We start from the raw sequence: 21,677 nt of genomic DNA, 5'->3' as shown, positions 1-21,677 counted from the left end.
AATGTCAGCCATTTCACATTTGGACCCTTTTTATGGCAAGAGAAAGTTATACAAAAGAGATGGAATACACTTTAGTGAAGAAGGTAAGAAACATAAGTATGTGGAAACCAACTTGATCTCAACCAGTGTAATTACTTAAGGAATTCAGTAGACAAACTCGACCTTTATGAAATCTTCCAACAATAAATAGAGAAATGGGGCAGACAATTTAGATAAATCAGTTAGTAGTAAAACTAAATCACTAGAAAATCAGGGAAACTAGCAAAACCGAAGAGGAGGAGAAAAAAGATTATAAATTCCCCCAGTGGCAATTCTAAGACAGTAAGAATTAAAATGGAAAGCTTCAGACGTCATAGGTATTACCGAAATGGGGGTTCAAAAAAAAAAAAAAAAAAAAAAAAAAAAAAAAAGGATTTTGTTATAGAATAGGAAATCCCAGGTTACTAGATTTTTAAGGATCGCCTTAACAAAAAAGCTGGAGGGGTTATGCTCTATGTTAGAAATCACCTAAATCCTATAGAAATTAGATTAGAAACTGAATGTGAAGTGACAGGGGCAAATGTTAACACCAAAGGAAAAAACATGTTCTTGCTAATAAACAGACCACCACATCAATCGTAAGAACAGGACGAAGAGCTGTAGAGACAACTGGAACAAGAAGTGAACAATAAACTAACCGTACTAATGGGAGACTTCAATGCAGAGGTAAACTGGAACACTATGAATTCCTCATGAATTCCTCCATCAGTTGTTCGATAAACAATCTAGGGGAAACAACTTACTTGATATTTTCCTAACAACAGAATAAAATTAAGTATCCAATGTCTCAGTAGGCTAAACTATTGGCAAAAGTGATGATAGAATATCTAGGTTTCAAGTATTTATTTCTCATGTAAACGAAAAGAAAATTATCAAGAAACTAGACTACAGATAAATAATTGGATACAACTGAAGAAATACACTATATCTGTTCACATGATTAGTCAGACCACATCTAGAATATGGAGCCCAATTCTTGGCTCCTAGTATTCAGAAGCATACAGTTAGACTAGAAGCAGTACAAGCTAGGGCCACCAAACTAGCCTCAACTCTGAGACAATTTGAATATACAGTACACTAGACGGAGAATGGAACGTTTGAACTTATTTGATCTACAAACTTGACGACTTAGGGGAGAGCTAACGGACATTCAAAATTCTTAAAGGAATAACAACTGTAGACTAGAACAGTGCAGAGGTAACGGATACAAACTGGAAATGAAAAGATACACCACTTAATGTGGTAATTTCTTTACATACAAAATAGCAAATACATGGAACAGACTTCCAACGGATGTAGTGAACAGTAACACAGTAAACGTATTCAGGAATAAATTCGACAATATCATAAAAGCAATTAACGTTTAAACTTATTCGCTCTTCCCAAAAGCATTAATGTAGTCTCTGCGGATCGACTAAAAAGTCTTTAAGACATCCAAAATCCTGGTAACTCTCTCTCTCTCTCTCTCTCTCTCTCTCTCTCTCTCTCTCTCTCTCTCTCTCTCCGACGCAGTTATATGGTCAGGTACTCTCTCTCTCTCTCTCTCTCTCTCTCTCCGACGCAGTTATATGGTCAGGTACCTCTCTCTCTCTCTCTCTCTCTCTCTCTCTCTCTCTCTCTCTCTCTCTCTGCCATCCATTTTTTTTATTCATAATTCATGACTCCAGACTGGGATGTGAATATAAACAGCCTTGCTTGACTACAATTCATACACTATACTGAAGAAATAGTTGTATAAAGTTTAGAAATTAATAAGAAAAAAAATAGGTTCTTTCAGCCTGTTTTATATCACGTTCACATGAGAGAGAGAGAGAGAGAGAGAGAGAGAGAGAGAGAGAGAGAGAGAGAGAGAGAGAGATGGTAGGTCTCCAGAAAATATCAACTGTTCCTCCCCTTAAAGTTACTGTAATAAGTCTAGAAAGCATAGGCGAAACTGAAAATTAAAAATATTGGAGTCCGTACATGTGAATAAACATCAGTACTCATTCTTCTGTAACCATATATTATTGAAGAATAGCATACCAAAATAAACGTTGGACATAGTGATTTGTGGCAAGTGGTTTTACAAATGAAAGTTCATGTTTACCGTAAAAATCATTTAGTTGAATAAACTTTTTTCCGTTAGTAAAACATCCATAAAGACCCGGTGCAATTATCAGTTTGGCCTGTGGGGATGATAAGGATTTCTGTCCGTGATTTGATAAGACATTAATTAAATAAATTCAAATATAATTAGACCTATAATGAATAGAAAAACAAAGTATTTAGGGTAATTTAAAAGAAACTTTCAAACATATGTTACCGCAGAGTTTTTATCACTGATTTATATTTACGCTACAGACCTGGTGTTTGGTGCTTATCGTTAAGTAAGAAGGAGATTCAGACTTCTTCCAATATATTCTAAAACAAATGGTTACAAAAAATACACGTAAAATCAAATCTAACATATAAAAATGTCTTTTGATGCTACTTATGTATATGTCAATATAGATTAGGTATGTTCATAGTGCTTACGCTTGAAACCGGGAAAGTTTTTGTATCAGGAAAAACTTTGGTGTAGTGTACGGAAAAAAACTAGATGTCTTTAATCTTACATATATGCCTCTTCGGATATTTCAGACAATATCAAGTCAATGATTGTGAAAAGGTTGTAAGTGAAGCTGGTGGAATAATGATGATTTTTTTCCCCTTACTTTTATCGTTAGGGTTATCTGACTTGAACAGCCCTCACGGCTAGGCCTATTTTGGCTTTGGTTTAAATATAGGCAAAAAGTCACTAAGCCAAAAAGGTCCATTATCTTCATAGAAGAGATATGGAAATTTTCGATACTGAGTCTAATATTTTTCATCCATTATGCTCCGTTGTTTTTAAGCAATAATATTGGTAATATTATGGCCTTTGTCTTTCAATAGCTGTTAAGAGTCCAAGAAACGAATTGCCGAGAAAACTATTGATCACATTTTTACGTACGTATTGTAGATGTGTTGGAAAATACACACACACTTTAGTATATATATATATATATATATATATATATATATATATATATATATATATATATATATATATATATATATATATATATATATTCTTACGAAGCTGGTCTAGTATAGAGTAAATAATTCATTATTGTAATATTTTTACGAATTTCATTTGTGAGGTAGATAGCCAGCTGTTAAGGTGAGTTCCTCCCATGTAGGTGTAAGTTTGGTATGTAAATTACTTAAGACTTTCGTAGTTTATTTCATTGTATTTTTCATTCAAGTCAGTATATGTAAATTTACGTTATTTTTGAGAATTAAATTTTTATTTAACGTATTTTTGTTACGAAGCCTTACATAATCTGTTTAAGAATGCTATATGATCCTTGCGAGATATGAACAAGGGCTTATGTATTTTTATTTTATGTTTTCATGAGGTATTGTGTCATGTTTGTGAGAAAATATGTAATTCTTATATTTGCCACGTATTTTGGAAGGTTCTTGAAAAACCCAGAGTTAGGTTCATCTTTTTTACATTATTCGAGGACAAAGTTAGGCGAAGCTTGCTGCGAGAGAGTTGTCTCATTGTCACGTTGATATGCATCCGAGAGTTTAATCATTGGCAACCTTATACCGTTAAGCCAACCCCCAAGATTCCAGAACTCTGACCTAGAGTAATCTAGAAGTAACTAAGGCATATATATGTGCCTCTAGGTATGCATAGGGAGTAGAGAACCGACCTGTCCTGTGAAAGAGCTAACATCCCCTCTCTCTTAAGTGCCTCGAGAGTGTCCTCTCCAAGGTGATTTTGTGCCCAATGTTTATCTTGTGTAGTGTGTTAAAACGTTGCTGCAAATTTACCAGAAATTTAAAATTTATTGTGTTGTGATGAGTGCTAGTAGTAAATCTTTGTAACTGGTCCAGGGAAATTTACGTACAAATGTGGAGTATATTTGTATCGTTATCTGGTTAACCTTGTGTGACCTAAATTTGTAAGTATATCACTTACTTTATGAAATTTCGTTAAGAATTTATGCATTAGTGTTAAAGTTATCTATTTTCATAAAGTATCAAGCTTCAATGTTTGTGTAAGATTTAATTTCATGTGAAACAAGTGATTGTATAATTTTCATAAGTATTAATTTCTTTTGTCTTTGTACAAGTTTTGTTCAGACTTAATATTTCGAGTGATTTAATTTTATATGTAATTTTTTTGAAAGTGTTGTAATTATTATAGAATATATTTATTTTTGTGAAGATTGTATCATTTAAATGACCCGTGTTTTTTCATTACTCCCTTGTATCCCTATTATTATTATTATTATTATTATTAGCCAAGCTACAACCATAGTTAGAAAAGCAAGATGCTACAAGCCCAAGGGCTCCAACAGAGAAAAATAGCCCAGTGAGGAGAGGAAATAAGGAAATGAATAAATGGGAATAAATTAATGCCTATTAAAGAATTGGAATAAGAGGTTGTTTGAATACAGTAGTTCTTAATAATAATTACCCAGTTTTGTTTTGAGTGCACATAGGAGACGTTTGGATATCCAGTGCTTTTATGTATTTCTGTCTGGGAGTTATATAACTGTCTCAGAGCTCAGGTATTAATATTTTCAAGTGTAACAGATTAATGTAAAAACTAACAGGTGAGTATGGAACTCGGGAGGTTGTGTAACTTGTCATCCATAATATATGTAATAATATACTTTGGTTCCCAGACTATGGGACATATATATATATATATATATATATATATATATATATATATATATATATATATATATATATATATATATGTGTGTGTGTGTGTGTGTGTGTGTATATATATATGTGTGTTTATATATAGTATATATATATATATATATATATATATATATATATATATATATATATATATATATATATATATATATATATATTCTGGACGGCCCTCATGTGGGTTGTAGTGAAATACTCGTCGACCATTTTTGAAGTTTATTTAGTCAAAGGTCACTGGAAAAATTACATACAATGAGAAATTCATAGTGAAAATTCTTCAATTAATCTAAAAAAAAAAAAAAAAAAAAAAACATATTTAAAGAAAAACCCTATTCTCTAACATTTCAAAACAACAATGTTTTATTGGAAAAACTCTATTGCTATAATTTCAGTAATTGTAATTCCTTTGTATTCTATTTCTTGCATACTACACATTTTTTTATTAACATTTCCAATAAAGACCTCTGGTATGATAACTTGATTACAAAATTCGTAATACTAGGTGGGTGAATCCCTTGGTTCTGCTATACATCGAATCTTTAAGAAATATGCACTAAGCATTAATAAGCATCATCAAAGTCATGAGAGAATTCCACTAAATAGTTATTCGATCTGTGGCATATTTTATCTAGCCTAACCCCTTACGACCTCTATTTTCCTTCATTAAATTGTAAAGACCTCTTGATAACATCCTCTACTTACCGAAGTGTTTGTATGCCCACTGCAAAGACCGTCCAGCTCTGTCCCCTCATGGGCCGCGGGCAAGTCCCTACCGAGGGTACACCACCGTTAAAATAAGCACACCCCTCACTTTATTTCATGTGTCTATATTTCATCATATTAGCAGCCCTAATTAGCTATTGTTATTTAAACAGCAACTCTGACAACCCTTTTACGTCTATAAATCTCAGAACACTGTGATGCTTACCTTATAATTCCATCAAAAAGTCCTCAATGTCGACTTCCCAAACACGTCTGTTTGCGACGATGACTTGGTTTGAAAAGACGCTTGCATTTCTCCCAAGCGCTTGACTTGAGAAGGCGGCGAGAGACGAACCGATGATTCCTTTTGTTTTTGTTACTAACATATAAAAGGTGTCCCCCATAATTATTGTTTCCGATGGAAACTTCCCCATTTTAATTTTCTTATTATTTGATAACGTTTACGCCTCTATTAGTGACCGAAATCTAATTACAAATTTAGGATTTACCACGAACAGTCATTCAAAGTTGAGCAGGGAAAAGTGAAATTTCCCAGAGTGAAATTTCCCTGCGTGAAATTTCCCTCCGTTTACACCCGCCCCTTTGAAAACTCTTGACCACAAGGGGGTTCAACACCTTATCGTTCAGTAATGCCCATTAGATCCGTCTCCTTCTCCAAAATTAGAACAAGCTTCGACAGCAGTCTGTCGTATTCCTTACCCTCTCTCCTGACAGTCACAGTCCTCACCAAACCATCTTTCCCTACTTTAGTCTGCACTACCCTAGCCAATGGCCAATGGCAGCGTGCTTCATTCTCCTTGACCTTAAGGACTACTCCCCTACCCTGACGTTTCGTCGCTCTTTGAACCATTTCTGTCGCTGTTGTAACCCTAACAGGTATTCACGTTTCCAACGGGCCCAGAACTGCTCGGCCATATGCTGCACCTGCTTCTATCTCTGCTTAGAGTGGCCACCTATTGCAATGTCGCAGCCTACAGGCGACTCTCCCATGTTTAAAAGCTTGTTCGGTGTGAGTGGAACCGGATCTCTAATGTCTGAGGTGACGACAGTAAGGGGCCTACTGTTAACCGTTGCCTCCACTTCACAAAAGAGTGTGCATAGCCCTTCATAATCCAATTGCTGTGTCCCCAAGACTATATCTATGACCCTCCTCACGGTACCTATCAACCGTTCCTATGCTCCTCCAAAATGTGAGGCGCCGGGAGGATTGAAAATAAATTCCACCCCACACCTGAGAAACTCATTGCGCACCTTGTTTCCTGCCAAGAACTCATAACTGGAGTCGATAATATTAGTGCCGCAGTCGCATCTAACCGTCTTGACCTGACCACGACGAGCCAAAATCCTCCTGAATGCACTAACGAACGAGTCTGATGTGAGATTTGAGGCTACCTCCAAGTGTATGGCCCTCATGTTCAAGCAAGTGAATATAACTCCCCAATGCTTCATCTGTACTCTGCCTCGTTTTACAAAGAATGGCCCAAAAAGGTCCACCCCGGTGCGATAAAATGGGGGTTTCCCCGACTCCACGCGATCAGGTGGTAGATCGGCCATTAGCTGCTCGATAACCTTTCCATGTGCCCTGCAACACCTGACGCATCTACTCAGCACGCGTCACACTGCTGCATGGCCCTTAATTACCCAAAATTTCTCCCTCATCAGGCTCAGAACACGCATTACACCCATATGGTTAGAATGCTCATGATAATACTGGATCACCATGTCTGTCAAGTGGCCCTTATATGGCAAAATAATTGGATACCTTTCGCTTGGAGAGATATTTTCCGAAGATAACTTACCTCCAACGCACAGAAGCCCATTTCTCAGGATTGGTTTCAACCTTCTTAGGGAGCTAGAGACCCTAATAGTACCTCCCTTCTCAAGGCTCTCTATCTCTATCTCATAATCTCCATGCTGTGTTACCTGCACTACCACCATCTCTGCCAAGCTAATAATTTTGGTGGACAAATGCATATATAGCTCGCTGAGCAGCTGCCTATGTTTATAAATAATGTACCTAGCAAATAGCAACAGCCAACCCAAAGCTCTAAGGAGCTTGATCCACCTGGAATAGTGGTGGAAGATTTCATACATACCTGTTTGTCTGATGTCCATCCCAATCCTGTAACTAATTATTTGGTAGCCTCTAGTTCCTGTTGGTCTTATCTCACGCTTAACTTCTAATCCTTCCACACCATCTGACATTTGAGCTGGCTCAATTGGCCAGAAACACTCCTCCTTTAACAGAAACTCCGGCCCTTTTCTCCACCTTTCGGACTGCTTTGAACGTGTTGCATCATCTGCTGGGTTGCCTGGTGTCCATCCCAATCCTGTAACTAATTATTTGGTAGCCTCTAGTTCCCGTTGGTCTTATCTCACACTTAACTTCTAATCCTTCTACACCATCTGATATTTGAGCTGGCTCAATTGGCCAGAAACACTCCTTTAACAGAAACTCCGGCCCTTTTCTCCACCTTTCGGACTGCTTGGAACGTGTTGCATCGTCTGCTGGGTTCCACTCAGAGTTAACATACCTCCACTCTTTCTGATCACTGCCCTCCCTTATCATAGAAACACGGTTTGCCACAAATGTCTGGTATCTGTCCTGATCATTCCTAATATATCGCAAGACGGTTGTTGAGTCGGTCCAATAATAGACCTTATCTACCCAGAAATCTATCATGGTCAAATTAGTGCTTCCAAGTCTTACGGCCTGTACAACTGCACTAAGCTCTAGGCGGGGCACTGAAACATGCTTCAGTGGTGCTACCCTTGCCTTTCCCATGATGAATCTGCAAGATATATTTCCCCACGGATCTGAGAACCACAAGTATGCCACTACTCCTAAAGCCATGATGCTTGCATCTGAGAACAAATGCAACTGTACTAGGGTGGCTGATTCCCATGGAATAACCTTCAGGCTTCTTGGCACACTTATCCCGCTGGTCTGGCTCAGCCTCTTTGCTCATGCCTTGATGCGGTCCGTAGTGTCAGAGTCCAATTCCATGTCCCAGGTTATCTTTAATTGGCAGAGGTCCTGCATGATGACTTTACCCTCGATTAAAACTGGCGCCAATATACCGAGTGGATCGTAAATCGAGTCTATGGCTGACAACAAGTCCTGCTTAGTCCTTGGAACTGATACTAGCTCTGCTCGGACACCCAATTCATCAGTGGCCAAGTCCCACTGTACTCCCAAAGCCTTTGTCTTATGTGACTCTGATCCATCTATAAGCTCTAAGGTGCTCCTACTGTACCACTCCCTCAGGATGGACGACATAACCTCCACACAAGGGCTACTGAACTTTGTCAATGTAAATCCCCCTTTTTCGCAGAGCTCCTTAACCTCTAACAAATTGACTAACAGTGCATCCTTACGATCCTCGGCTCTCAAGTAGTCATCTACATAAAAATTGTTGGCAACTGTGAACTGTGCTTCCTCTGAAAATTCATTCCCAAAGTCGCTTGCTGTCTGTTTCAGCATGAAGTTTGCAATGCTCGGAAAAGAGCAGGCCCCGAACAGGTGGAATGCCATTCTCAACTTTTTGGGTTCCTCGTCAAGACTATTTTCCTACCAAAAGAACCTGAGGTAGTCTCGCTGATGCTCTGGTACCCGTACCTGATAGAACATAGTATTTATATCTCCTGTATAGGCAAATAGACCTCCCCTAAACTTTACCAACACACCCAGCAAGGAGTTCATCATATCAGGTCCCTGCAATAGTAGGTCGTTCAATGATGTACCCTCCACCTTGCTTGCACAGTCAAATACAACACGGACCTTATCTGGCTTGTCTGGATGTTGCACACCAAAATGAGGAATGTACCACACATTTCCCGGGCTGGCTGTGGTCACTTGCTCAGCATAGCCTTTCTGTTGTATCTCTGTCATGATGGCACTATACTACTTAGCGTAGTTACCATCCTTCACTAGCTTCTTACGAAGGCTGTGCATACGGTGCAATGCGATGTCCCTTGTTTCTGGCAAGGGTCCATGATTGCCACGCAGAGGCAATGGCACCTCGTACCTTCCTCCTACAGTTCTAACCCCTTTCTCTATTATCTCTATCCATTTCCTGTCCTCTGCAGACATTTCCCTTCTGTTAGATACAACATCGTCATACTCACGATTATAACTCAACCAGCATGCGGTCTAACTCAAGGCGCTTGCTTGTCACTTGGATCCTATTGACATCCTTTTGACACCCTTTGTCCTTTGCTCCACATACTACCCAGCCCAATAATGTTCGTATGGCATGTGGTTCATGGAGGCATGTTGAATTGATAACCTCCCCTGGCTTGAGCAGGTGAGGAACATTGTTCCCAATTAATAAACCTACCTCAGCTTCTACATCTGGGATGTAAATCTCTCGCAAGTGTAGCCACCATTCCAGATCTCCAGACCTGACCACATCACACTCATCAATCGGTATGCGAGGGGCACTCAACACCGGGAGGAGTGTAATGCAAGTCTTGCCCTAATAGTCCAATACTGACAATCCTGAGACTAGGCTGCATGCAACTTCCCCTACTCCGTTGATGGTTTCAACATTCACCTTAACGTCCTGCCTCTCAGTGCTGCCTAGGGTCTGCATTAAAGTTCCAAGACAAAGCATGTGAAACTCCCATTGTCCAAGAAAGCCTTCGTCAAAACCTCCCTTCCTTCCCTTGACCTAATCCTTATCGGCACAACTGACATCCCTGTACCAATGCTACCTCCTCTAACTGCCCTGAACATGGCAATTTTGTCATGTGTACCTTCCTCCTGAGCCACTAAGGCTCTATATGAGCGCTCAGATCCTACCACTTCTACTTCCTGGTGTCGATGCAACAGAGTTGGGTGATTTCCATTACATATGTTACAAATTTTCCTGTTTCTGCAATACTGAGACCTATGACCACTTCTCAAACAGCCAAAACAGAGCCCCAACTCCCTTATGGCTCCCAGTTTTTCCTCAGGTCCCATTTGAGATATTTGGTGGCATTCATCCACTATAAGGGGTCCTGTACAGTACAAACATGAAAGCGGGGCAGTTTTGTTACATGAAACTTTCCTAGCCTTAGTTAAACACTCAGCCTTGCTTGGTGATTTTCCTTCTCCTATCCGAGGGGTGTCTTCCCCTCTGCCGTTCTGAAATATGTAGCACCCAAATAGAGGATGTTTCAAGACCCTAGCCTCTCCTTCAATAAAACTTACCAAATCATCAAACAACAGTCCTCTTTTTCTCACTAATAATCTTATCAGCAACTCTACACCATCGAGTCCGCACACTAGGGGGGGAACTTGCTAAGGATCAACCTCATTGTTTTTGGATTTTGTAATTCGGCGATGCCATAAGGGACGCACGAAATTGCATTTCTGCAGGTTTTGAGTGCCACCACGTAATCGTCATACTCTTCCGTGTTGTCTTCCCTTATATCTTTCCATTTAATGATCTTATCCACAAATGCGGTGGCTATTTGTTCAAGGTTACCATATCACTCCTCCAGCAACTTCCTTGCCTGCTTATAGCCCTCTGAAGCTTCTAAGTGGAGGCAAGCTGCCACAATCTCATTTGGCATGACTGTCGTGTATAAATCCAGATACCTCATCCTTTCCTTATCATTCGTCAACTGGCTACTAAAGACATCATCAAATGAGCGAATGAACCTAAAATTCTTTGTATGATCCCATCAAACTTAGAGATATCCTGCTTGGGCATCAAGCTTTTAAGGCTGCAAGAGATTAACGCCTGCATGACTTCCTTATTGCTCAAGTCCCCTTGGTCATTCCCACCCGAGCTACAGCATCCACCTAACCTAATCTCGGGCGCTTCTGTATTCAAATGCATGGGTCTCTCACTCCCACTTATATCAGGGTTTGTGTGCTCCCTTATCCTAGCGATGTGAGTTATTTCTCTATCATTTTCCTCAAAATCTTGTAAAATCTTCTCCTCTGCCTCCACTCCAGCTGAGCATCTCCCTGTTAGATCTTAGCGCTGCTTCCTTTCGCTCTATGGCCTTTATCTCCTTCATCACCAGTAATTTTGCTTCCAACCTGGCTCTAGAAGCAGCTAATAATACACGCCTGCTCCCAGTAGAACTTGCGCACGACCGCTGAGTTTTCCCCAAAGCAACAGATTGCATACCAATGACTGATGCGCTATCCCCCAAATTTAAATGTCCTTCCTCTTCCATGGGCTCTTCAGTGCACTCGCCTACCTTGTGGCCCTGATTAACTCCACTATCCTGCCTAACCTTAAGTCCCTGCAAAAACTCCTGTACCTCTACGCCATCCTTCTCTAGGGCTTCACTTAGACGCTGACACAATTCAGACTTGTTCCCTCCTTTTGTGAAGCCTCTAACTTCCAATTTCTCTCTCAATTGCGGGGTCTCCATTTTCCTAGGCTCCGTTCCGGCCCTCCCTATGAGTTAACAAAATTCCCTAGTTGAATCGTAGCTGACCTAACCAATGAGTGGCCGAGAACCTGTTCTACTCAATGAAGACCACTAGCGGTACCTATGTTGCGACTTCCTAAAGATCCTCTAAGCCTAGAGATCAATCCCTAAATGTATCAATGTCTCGTGTCCCAGTCCTCAACCTGAAATAACTCCTACCTGAAATAACTTCTATTTGACATAACCCAGCCTCTACCTGAAAGAACTCCTACCTGAAATAACTTCTATTTGACATATCCCAGCCTTTACCTGAAAGAACTACCTGAAATAACTTCTACTTGACATATCCCAGCCTCTACCTGAAAGAACTCCTACCTGAAATAACTTCTATTTGACATATCCCAGCCTTTGCCTGAAAGAACTCCTACCTGAAATAACTTCTATTTGACATATCCCAGCCTTTACCTGAAAGAACTCCTACCTAAAATAATTTCTATATAGCTCCTACTTGAAATAGCTAAGCCCCTCCTTGTTATACCTAAGTTCTAATACCATGCAGCATGCGGTAAACGAACATCTGTAAAACTGAGAACTTTAGTGACCATTGGCTTAGGATGACAGTGCCCGTAACCAACGTTGGAAAGGGTTTCTTCATATAGATAATCCACAAATTAGTAAAGTTAAATTGGGTAACCGTAACGTTACGTGCTAAGTTCTCATTTGAACGGGTTCTAAATTGGACATTCTAAGAAATATTTTCATGCCACACACAAAATAAACTTATGTATTAAAGCAAAACTGTGATACCATTAACCTAAAACCAGTTATGAGGACCTATAGACTATTATACCCAAACCAATACAGAACCAAGGGACCACATTATAAATATTACATAGGGTTTCCCTCGACGATCAGAGGTTACCAAATCAAAATCAAAATATATGAATAATGACCTGAGAACCCAACATTCTGACTTTCTCAAAGTCTTAATGCACTACACACATCTGTTCCTGCTCACCTTCTAATTGAAAATGCCTTACAAATAAACTACTCAAGTTCAACTCCTCTGTCATAAAAAAAAAAACAAGATAATTATAATTGTCACTTCTAAAAATATTACACTACAGGACAATTTCCTCCATGAACTTCGTCAATATCTTAAGTATTAATAAGATAATCACGCCTTGCAACTTAGGAACATTTAATACCCTCATAAATCTGGGGGTCCTGTGAATGAAAATCTATCACTTGTGTTGACAGCAACAAACCTTAAACATGAGCAGATAATACCTAATTGTGCCTATTATGTAACATAATTTTTTTTTATGTAACATTATGTAACATAATTTTTTTTTTCCTGCTCCACTTAGCTTCTTAGTTACATGATGTCGGCAGACTTCTTGTCCTTTTTCTCAGCTTTCCAGAGGGACCAGGTGCATGACTCCACGCGCTTCGTCAGGCTTCCACCCACGCTGTACCATAAACGACTTCGTGACTCTGGACGGCCCTCATTTTTGAAGTTTATTTAGTCAAAGGTCACTGGAAAAATTACTAAAATGAGAAATTCATAGTGACAATTCTTCAATTAATCTAAAAAAAAAAAACATATTTAAAGAAAAACCCTATTCTCTAACATTTTAAAACAACAATGTTTTATTGGAAAAACTCTATTGCTATAATTTCAGTAATTGTAATTCCTTTGTATTCTATTTCTTGCATATTACACATTTTTTATTAACATTTCCAATAAAGACCTCTGGTATGATAACTTGATTACAAAATTCGTAATACTAGGTGGGTGAATCCCTTGGTTCTGCTATATATCGAATCTTTAAGAAATATGCACTAAGCATTAATAGGCATCATCAAAGTCATGAGAGAATTCCACTAAATAGTTATTCAATCTGTGGCATATTTTATCTAGCCTGACCCCTTACGACCTCTATTTTCCTTCATTAAATTGTAAAGACCTCTTGATAACATCCTCTACTTACCGAAGTGTTTGTATGCCCACTGCAAAGACCGTCCAGCTCTGTCCCCTCATGGACCGCGGGCAAGTCCCTACCGAGGGTACGCCACCGTTAAAATAAGCACACCACTCACTTTATTTCATGTGGCTATATTTCATCATGTTAGCAGCCCTGATTAGCTATTGTTATTTAAACAGCAACTCTGACAACCCTTTCACGTCTATAAATCTCAGAACACTGTGATGCTTACCTTATAATTCCATCAAAAAGTCCTCAATGTCGACTACCCAAACACGTCTGTTTGCGACGATGACTTGGTTTGAAAAGACGCTTGCCTTTCTCCCAAGCGCCTGACTTTTGTTTTTGTTACTATCATATAAAAGGTGTCCCCCATAATTATTGTTTCTGACGGAAACTTCCCCCATTTTAATTTTCTTATTATTTGATAACGTGCACGCCTCTATTAGTGACCGAAATTTAATTACAAATTTGGGATTTACCACGAACAGTCATTCAAAGATGCGCGGGGAAAAGTGAAATTTCCCTGAGTGAAATTTCCCTGCATTTACATATATATATATATATATATATATATATATATATATATATATATATATATATATATATATATATATATTTATATATATATGTATATATATATATGTATATATATATATATATATATATATATATATATATATATATATATATATATATATATATATATATATATATATATATATATATATATATATATATGTATATGTATATATATATATACACATATATATATATATATATATATATATATATATATATATATATATATATATATATATACATATATATATACTATATATATATATATATATATATATATATATATATATATATATATATATATATATATATATGTACAGTATATACGTATATACATATATATATATATATATATATATATATATATATATGTATATATATATATATATGTATATATATATATATATATATGTATATATATATATATATATATATATATATATATATATATAGCACCATCATCATTAGCCGTTACTTGTCCACTGCAGAACAAAGACCTCAGACATGGCCTTTCACCTCCACATGTTCATGGTCTTTCTATGTCTTCCATACCCGTAAGCTATCTCAGTTTGTCAGTCCATCATTCTCTGTTCCTTCCCCTGTTTTTTTTTTTTTTGTAATGTGCAGAGGAACCAGTTAGGTAGTAACTGATTAGGGGAGTGAATGTAGTTAACTTTATTTGAACAGAGCATCAGTATATATATAATCCGTTCCAGTCAAAAACGGCACGGAAAATCAAACACTGTGTGACAAGCATATCCAGGCATTAACAAGTTATCAGTGTGAGGGGAGAGCTATAACGACCATATACAATAAAAGAGAAAGGCTGTTACAGTGTCCAAGCGTGTGTGATATGCGTGCAGTACGTGGTTGCTCTCCTAAAAAAAGACATTCATGTGAAATAGGGCACCCTGCTCTTTAGAGGCGTACTGTAGGCGGGTCATCTGGCTGGAGATATGCAGGTTCTAGGCAAGCAGTGGAGAACCAGTCCTCTTTACCATGCCTGTTGAGGGGGAATTCTTTAGGCATATGATGGATCACAAGAAAAGGACACGTGTCATTGAGCAGAAAAACGTGCATTACTGTACCGTGTTATTGAGCAGAAAAACGTGCATTGCCGAGTGAAGATCTGTTGGTATGTGTTGCTTAGCTGGGGCTTTGTAAGTCTCGTGGCATGGAGTAAAATTTCTCACGACGTGACGTAGGCGCTGGAGATTGTTGGACAGAAATGATTCAGCAAGGACAACTTACGGGTTCACCATACACCATTTCAGCTGCAGAGACATTCAGGGAATCTTTAGGAGTGGTCCTTAGTCCCAGGAAGACCCAGGAAAGCTGGGTAAACCAGTTGGAGTCCTTGCAGTGGGACATCAAAGCTGCTTTGACGGTACGGTGAAACCATTCCAAAATACTGTTGGAAGCAGGGTTGTATGCGGTTGTCTGATGAAGGGTGATACTGATAAGATTCACCAATGATGTCCACAATTGAAAAGTGAAAGTGGTACCCCTGTCAGAAGTATTATCCTCAGGGATACCAAATCTCGCTATCCATCCTTAGAGTAAGCCAGCGGTACGCGAGGTAACCATGTCCTTATGATGTGGGTAGTGGACCAACAACATCGATATGAATATGAGCAAAGCACAGATGAGGTTGAGGAAAGATGCCCACTCATGAATACATGTGTCAATGTACTTTTGAGGCTTGGCATGAAGTACAGGGATGGATCCAATCCTTAGCATCCCTGGTAATGCCAAGCTAAATGAACTTTGTCTTCAGTAGCTGTGCAGTAGAATGGCACATGAAATGTGAAAGGCTATGAATGAAATCAAACACCTGTCAGCACATGGGAGAAGGTATACATGGTCTAGGTCTACCAGTACTGAAGGCACAAACTGGGGTGGTATTGGATGTCCTCCCAACGGAGGGATGTGCAGGATGTTCTAAATGCATGGAACTCTGGATTGTTTCGTTGGGCTTCTGCAAAGGCATTGTAATTCAATGCCATGAGAATTGTAGCCAAAGTGTTTCTGATAGGGCATCAGCAACAGGATTCATTTTCCCAGGGATGGGCTGAAAGGTTCAATTGTATTCAGCCATGGCGTAGAGATATCGGAGTTGAAGAGCGGACCAGTCGTCAGACTAACAAGTGAAGGCGTGCGCCAGAGGCATGTAATCCATGCGAATGACGAAGGACGTAACTTCCAAGAATTGACAAAAGTGATGAACAGCAAAGTGCGCTGCCAGCTATTTGTGGTCACAGGTTGAGTAGACGGATTCTGCCGTGGACAATTTTCTACTAAAGAAGGCCAAGAAACGGGGCGAGCCGTTGACAACTTCCTCAGTGGAGAGGAGAGATGCATGTGGCATGAGAAAAGTAAGAGCAGCATTGGTTGATGGGCCATTGTTTGAATTGTAGAAGGCCGATTCTTGAAGGGGACCCCGCTTCAGGTCATTTGGCTTGCCCTTGGATGAGGCGTTGAGGGGAGCAAGAGTAAGAGTATCAGCAATGACTGGCAGGAAACGGTGATAATAATTACTCATACCCAAGAATTCTTGCAGTGCTTTGATGGTCAAGGGCGTGGGGAACCTCTGAATGGCTGCTACCCTCTCAGGGAGGGGGTGAACTCCTTCAGGAGTGATGCAGTGCCCTAAGAATAATACTTTATTGGTGCCAAAGGTACACTTGAACTGGACTACAAGTTCATTTTGTTATAGGAGGTTGAGCACAATGTGTAGGGGAGGTCCCCTAATATGCTGTCCATGAGATGTTGAAAAGTGGCCCCAGTATCATAAAGGTTAAAACAGGAGTAATTGAAGGTGTATGTACCGAAAGGGGCGGTGAGGCAGTCTTAGTGATGTCTGCTGGGTTCTTGGACACCTGATAATACTCCTCCAGGAGGTCGAGCGTAGAGAAAATTTTCGCTTTGTGCAAGTAGGAGGTGATGTCAGCGATGTTTGGGAGCAGGTAGTGATCCGGTTCTGTCTGCATGTTAAGGCTCCTGTAATTCCCACACGGATGCAGAGGGCCATCTTACTTCAGGACGATGTGTAAGGGTGATGACCATGGGCTTGAAGCAATTTGGCAAAGGCCCATTTCTTTCATTTCAGGGAACATTTGTTTAGCAGGTGCCAAATGATTCGGTGGTAAATGTCTGAGTCTGGCAAACACTGGGGCCCCGTCATCTCGATATGATGATAAATACAGTGTTTCACGGGAACCGTGGGCGTTTAACGAATTTGTGGATGAAAAACTTCCGGGTATGACGTGAGGAAGTGAGCGTAGACATTCCTGGTTGAGGGCTGGTTGTAGGGATGTCGAGGAGTATGAATCCACGTTGATTAACCGCCAGTGAGCTACATTAACTAGGAGGTGGAAGTGTGAGAGAAAATCCGCACCAAGTATTGGCAATGTGACTTCAGCAACGAGAAACTTCCAAATATGTTTGATGCTTCCAAACGATAAGGTGAGGGTTTCATAACCATGGGTGGGTATCTCAGATCTATTGAGAGCTACCAGGCAGATGTTGGCACTTAGGCTGACTATGTCGTGTCGTGGAGAGTGGCCTTGGCAGAAGAGAACGGCAAGCACCTGTGTTTGCCATAAATCTCATGCCTGTACCTGCAGCATGTAAAAATTGAAGATAAGTGACAGGGTAGGCCACCCCTTCAAGCGATGGCCTACTTACGCATTTTTCATGGCCACTGACAACTGTTTGTACATTCCTTTGCAGCAGCCCCGAATTTGGAGTGGTAGCAGCATAACTGCGGACGATGGGCGTCAGTAAGCGACTGTAAAGGTCGTTGGTTGGGCGTAAGCGAGTGATGGGTGGTGGCCGGTTTTGTCACCACTCCAGCACTTGACGGGGTGGGTGTGTGTGTCCTACAGCATTCAAGTCAATTTCAGTTGATATTGAATAGTTGTCTACTTCGACAGGAGTGGAAGCGTTGATAGAGGGCTTGAAAGTGGTGAAGTGGCTGTCCATAAGGGCGTATACTTTGGTCATCAAGTCCTTCATGGGCAATGTATTGACATCAGGGATGACAGAGCGCATAGGTTCGGGTAGGAACCATACCCAAGGGCAGGCAGTAGATTCACTTCACAAGGAGAGCTGTCTACGGCAGGTTGCTGATGAACAACAGTGGTCATTTCCCTGAGGGCCAGCAAAGCCCTTTTGTTCCCCAACGGTTGTTGAGAGAGCTGAAAAAGTTTAGCTATGCAGACAGCTGGCAATGGCAAGTACTGCTTCAGGAGGTATAATTCAAGGGCGTTGTACATTAATTGTGTGTCCCTTTGCTCACATAGCCAATTGGAGATTTCTGGGAAAGCGTCCTCGGGGATCTCCACGAGAACGTAATATGCATTGGTTCTTGACTGAGTCACGCCTTTGATGCGAAACTGGACTTCAGCACGCTGGAACTAGGCAAACACTTCTGTTGTGGTGAAGGACGGTAGTTTCAGGGGCGTTACAGTGATAGTGGAGTCAGTGTCTGAGGGTGCCATCATCAAATGATAAGACACAGCAGTAGGGGGAAAGCAGGAGGGAGCTGGACACTCCGGTGGTCACCAATGTGCAGAGGCACCAGTTAGGCATTACCTGATAAGCGGCATGAATGTAACTAGCTTTATTTGGACCGAGCATTATATGCAACCTGTTCTAGTGTAGAATGGCACAAAAATTCAAACACAATGAGACAAACATATACTGTACAGGCATTAACAAGTTATCAGTGAAAGGGGAGAATGATAACGACAATATACAATGAAACATAAAGACCAGTATAGTGTACGAGAGTGTGTGATACTCGTGCAGTACAGTAATATCTAGGTACCCCTTCTTTTATCCTTAATGTCCATATACTGTCTGTCATTCTCATTATATGTCCTGCCCATGTCCATTTATTTGTCTTACATGTTGTTACAATATGCTCTACCTTAGTTTGTTCTCTTATCTTTGTTACTCGTTTTCTGCCTTTATTGTTAGTCCTATCATTATTCTTTTCATAGCTCTTTGAGTTGTAACTAGCTTATGTTCTAAGGTTTTAGTAAGGTTGCAAGTTTCTGATGCATACGTTAATGCTGGTAGGACTATTTGATCAAATACTTTCCTTTTTAGAGAAAGTTGAATTTTATAGTTTGTAATTTCATTTTGTTTACCAAATGCTCTCCATCCCATACTTTTCCCTCTGTTAATTTCGGCCTCGTGACCTGGGGGAAACACTGTCTATTCTAAGGACGTATATTCAATTTCAAACTCTAGAGGTTCATTCATAACTCTTATTTCTTGTCTCTGCATCTTCATTGAACATTTTCATTGAAGCAAAAATTAAGTTTGAAATGTGTACAATAGCCCATCAAGTTATCAGAACCGGACGTCCAAAATATCTTCAATAATTGCTACTTATTGTGCAGCCAACAAATCGTGTTGATACTAGCATAGTTACAGATGGTTTAAAATTATTGGAACATACATACAGGGTATAGGTCTATTGTAGGCTCTCAAGCCTTTAAATATGCGGCCCCGAGACTATACAATAAGCTCCTACTAGACATCTGAAAGACCAAAGATATTAAGGCTTTCAAAAGGAAACTGAAGACTTTCTTGTTCTCCAAGTGCATTGATAGTGTGCATTTGTCAAAAAAAACGACCAAAATGCAGTGTGAAATTCTGAATGCATTGGGATGAACATGATAAAATGACTATGAAGGTTCTGTAGAGGGTAGGTTTCCCCTGCTGTATAGGACCAGAAAAGCCACCATTAATGTAAAGTAAATAAAGTATGGTCTTAGTTTTACTCATGTTAATTTTCTGCCCTACATTCTGCTCTTTTGAAATCTTCTATCATCTTTTGTAATTCCTCCCATAATTCACTAAACAAAACCATATCATCTGCAAACCCTAAGTTTTTAAGGTATTCCCCATTAATATTGAGTCATACATTTCCCAATCTAAATTCTTAAAAACATTAGGCATTCTGTGAATAATTAGGAGTTATTTGGTCTCCCTGTATAACTCCTATCTCAATTAGTATTTTCTCACTATCTTTTTGTCGTTTTAAGATTGATGTACTTCCTGTATAAACATCTTCAAGTCTTCTAACATAAGATTCATCTATTCCTTATCTTTGAAAGGTTTTCATCACCGCTGAGGAATACAAATATGAAAAAAAATGTTTTGATAGAGAAATGACTAAAATATTGAATTTTAGGCACCTCATTTACTAATTAACTGGATTTCTTCCATATTTTTATAGTCTTTTTATCACAAAAGTATTAGGGTGAATAAGGAAGCAACATAATAGCATTTTGATTTTCTAAAATTTGCTAATGATAATACCTTGTTTAGCATTAACCATTGTGACTAGTACTTTTGGAAACTTTATTCGATTAATAAGTCGTTAATCAAATACGGGTAAAATCTGACAAGGAGAGAATTCATGATATGGCAAACGTTGCTTCTCATTTTACAGTAATTACTGTATATGTCATTGTCCAGCCACTGCTGGTAGGGTGAGCTTCAGTGAGAGCTTTATTGCTATCACTTGATAACAACTAAATTCTAACTAAATCATCGACTTTATGAAACTCATTTGAGGTTGGTTGGCGATTAATCTTTGGCTATTAGTTTGGTACAATGTTGGTGACTATCTGCCATTCACGATTAACTAGGATTAGTTAATCAGGTAGACAGTGACTACCTTTCTGACCGGTTAGAGATTAAACTGTGATAGGTTGTTAATTGTCGGTGACAGAGACATTGATTGGTTACAGAGCAAACAAAGTTTATAATCGTGCAATCAAGATGCCGACCACTTGCAACCAGGTGGTAATTAGTCTACAACCAGTTGGAGATCAGTGTGCAACTAGTCGACAATAAGTAAAGATTGATATGTGATTAGTCACTGACCCGAAGTTGTTTGCCGAGTGCTAGAAAATTTCTGCCAGATTTTTCATTTGCCAAAAAATGTCTAGACTGGACCGTTAATAAAAATAAAAACCAGAATAAGTGACTGCCTTTTCCTTTTCTCAGCTACATGTGATGAAAGTCACTTAGGTGTGACCAATGCATAAGGCACAATTAGCAAAATTCTGACCAATGCATAAGGCACAATTAGCAAAATTCTATATGTTTTATCAAAAGAAAATCAAAGCTATGATTTAAACTATAAGAGAATTTTGATTACATGCCTTAGACTTCCTGAGCAGATAATGTACTCTGCTGTGG

The 21,677-nt window shown here is 39.3% G+C and overlaps 3 protein-coding genes across 3 annotated transcripts; all 3 read right to left on the bottom strand.

Moving 5' to 3' along the window:
- Positions 1 to 7,801: 7,801 nt before the first annotated feature.
- LOC137619316 (uncharacterized) lies at positions 7,802 to 8,359 on the bottom strand. Its single transcript, XM_068349482.1, has one exon. It carries the CDS (start codon positions 8,357 to 8,359, stop codon positions 7,802 to 7,804), a length of 558 nt encoding a protein of 185 aa, XP_068205583.1.
- Positions 8,360 to 8,470: 111 nt separating this feature from the next.
- LOC137619307 (uncharacterized) lies at positions 8,471 to 9,040 on the bottom strand. The gene has a single exon (XM_068349470.1). It carries the CDS (start codon positions 9,038 to 9,040, stop codon positions 8,471 to 8,473), a length of 570 nt encoding a protein of 189 aa, XP_068205571.1.
- An 8,445-nt stretch (positions 9,041 to 17,485) lies between these two features.
- Positions 17,486 to 18,506, bottom strand: LOC137619272 (uncharacterized). Its single transcript, XM_068349444.1, has 2 exons — positions 18,339 to 18,506; positions 17,486 to 18,043 (listed from the first exon to the last, which is right to left on the bottom strand). The coding sequence occupies exons 1-2, from the start codon at positions 18,504 to 18,506 to the stop codon at positions 17,486 to 17,488; spliced, it is 726 nt and encodes a 241-aa protein (XP_068205545.1).
- Positions 18,507 to 21,677: the final 3,171 nt, after the last annotated feature.

Source organism: Palaemon carinicauda, chromosome 2 (genome assembly GCF_036898095.1).
Source record: "Palaemon carinicauda isolate YSFRI2023 chromosome 2, ASM3689809v2, whole genome shotgun sequence".
NCBI lineage: Eukaryota > Metazoa > Arthropoda > Malacostraca > Decapoda > Palaemonidae > Palaemon > Palaemon carinicauda.
This window is presented reverse-complemented; position numbering and strand designations above follow the sequence as displayed.

What these genes read in the sequence shown, in the direction of transcription:
- LOC137619307 (XM_068349470.1), bottom strand. Translation starts at nt 9,040, where the DNA reads ATGGCATTCCACCTGTTCGGGGCCTGCTCTTTTCCGAGCATTGCAAAC.
- LOC137619316 (XM_068349482.1), bottom strand. Translation starts at nt 8,359, where the DNA reads ATGGCTTTAGGAGTAGTGGCATACTTGTGGTTCTCAGATCCGTGGGGA.
- LOC137619272 (XM_068349444.1), bottom strand. Translation starts at nt 18,506, where the DNA reads ATGCGCTCTGTCATCCCTGATGTCAATACATTGCCCATGAAGGACTTG. An exon ending in CTGAAATTGACTTGAATGCT is followed by an intron (nt 18,044 to 18,338) that starts GTAGGACACACA and finishes TGGCAAACACAG; the next exon opens with GTGCTTGCCGTTCTCTTCTG.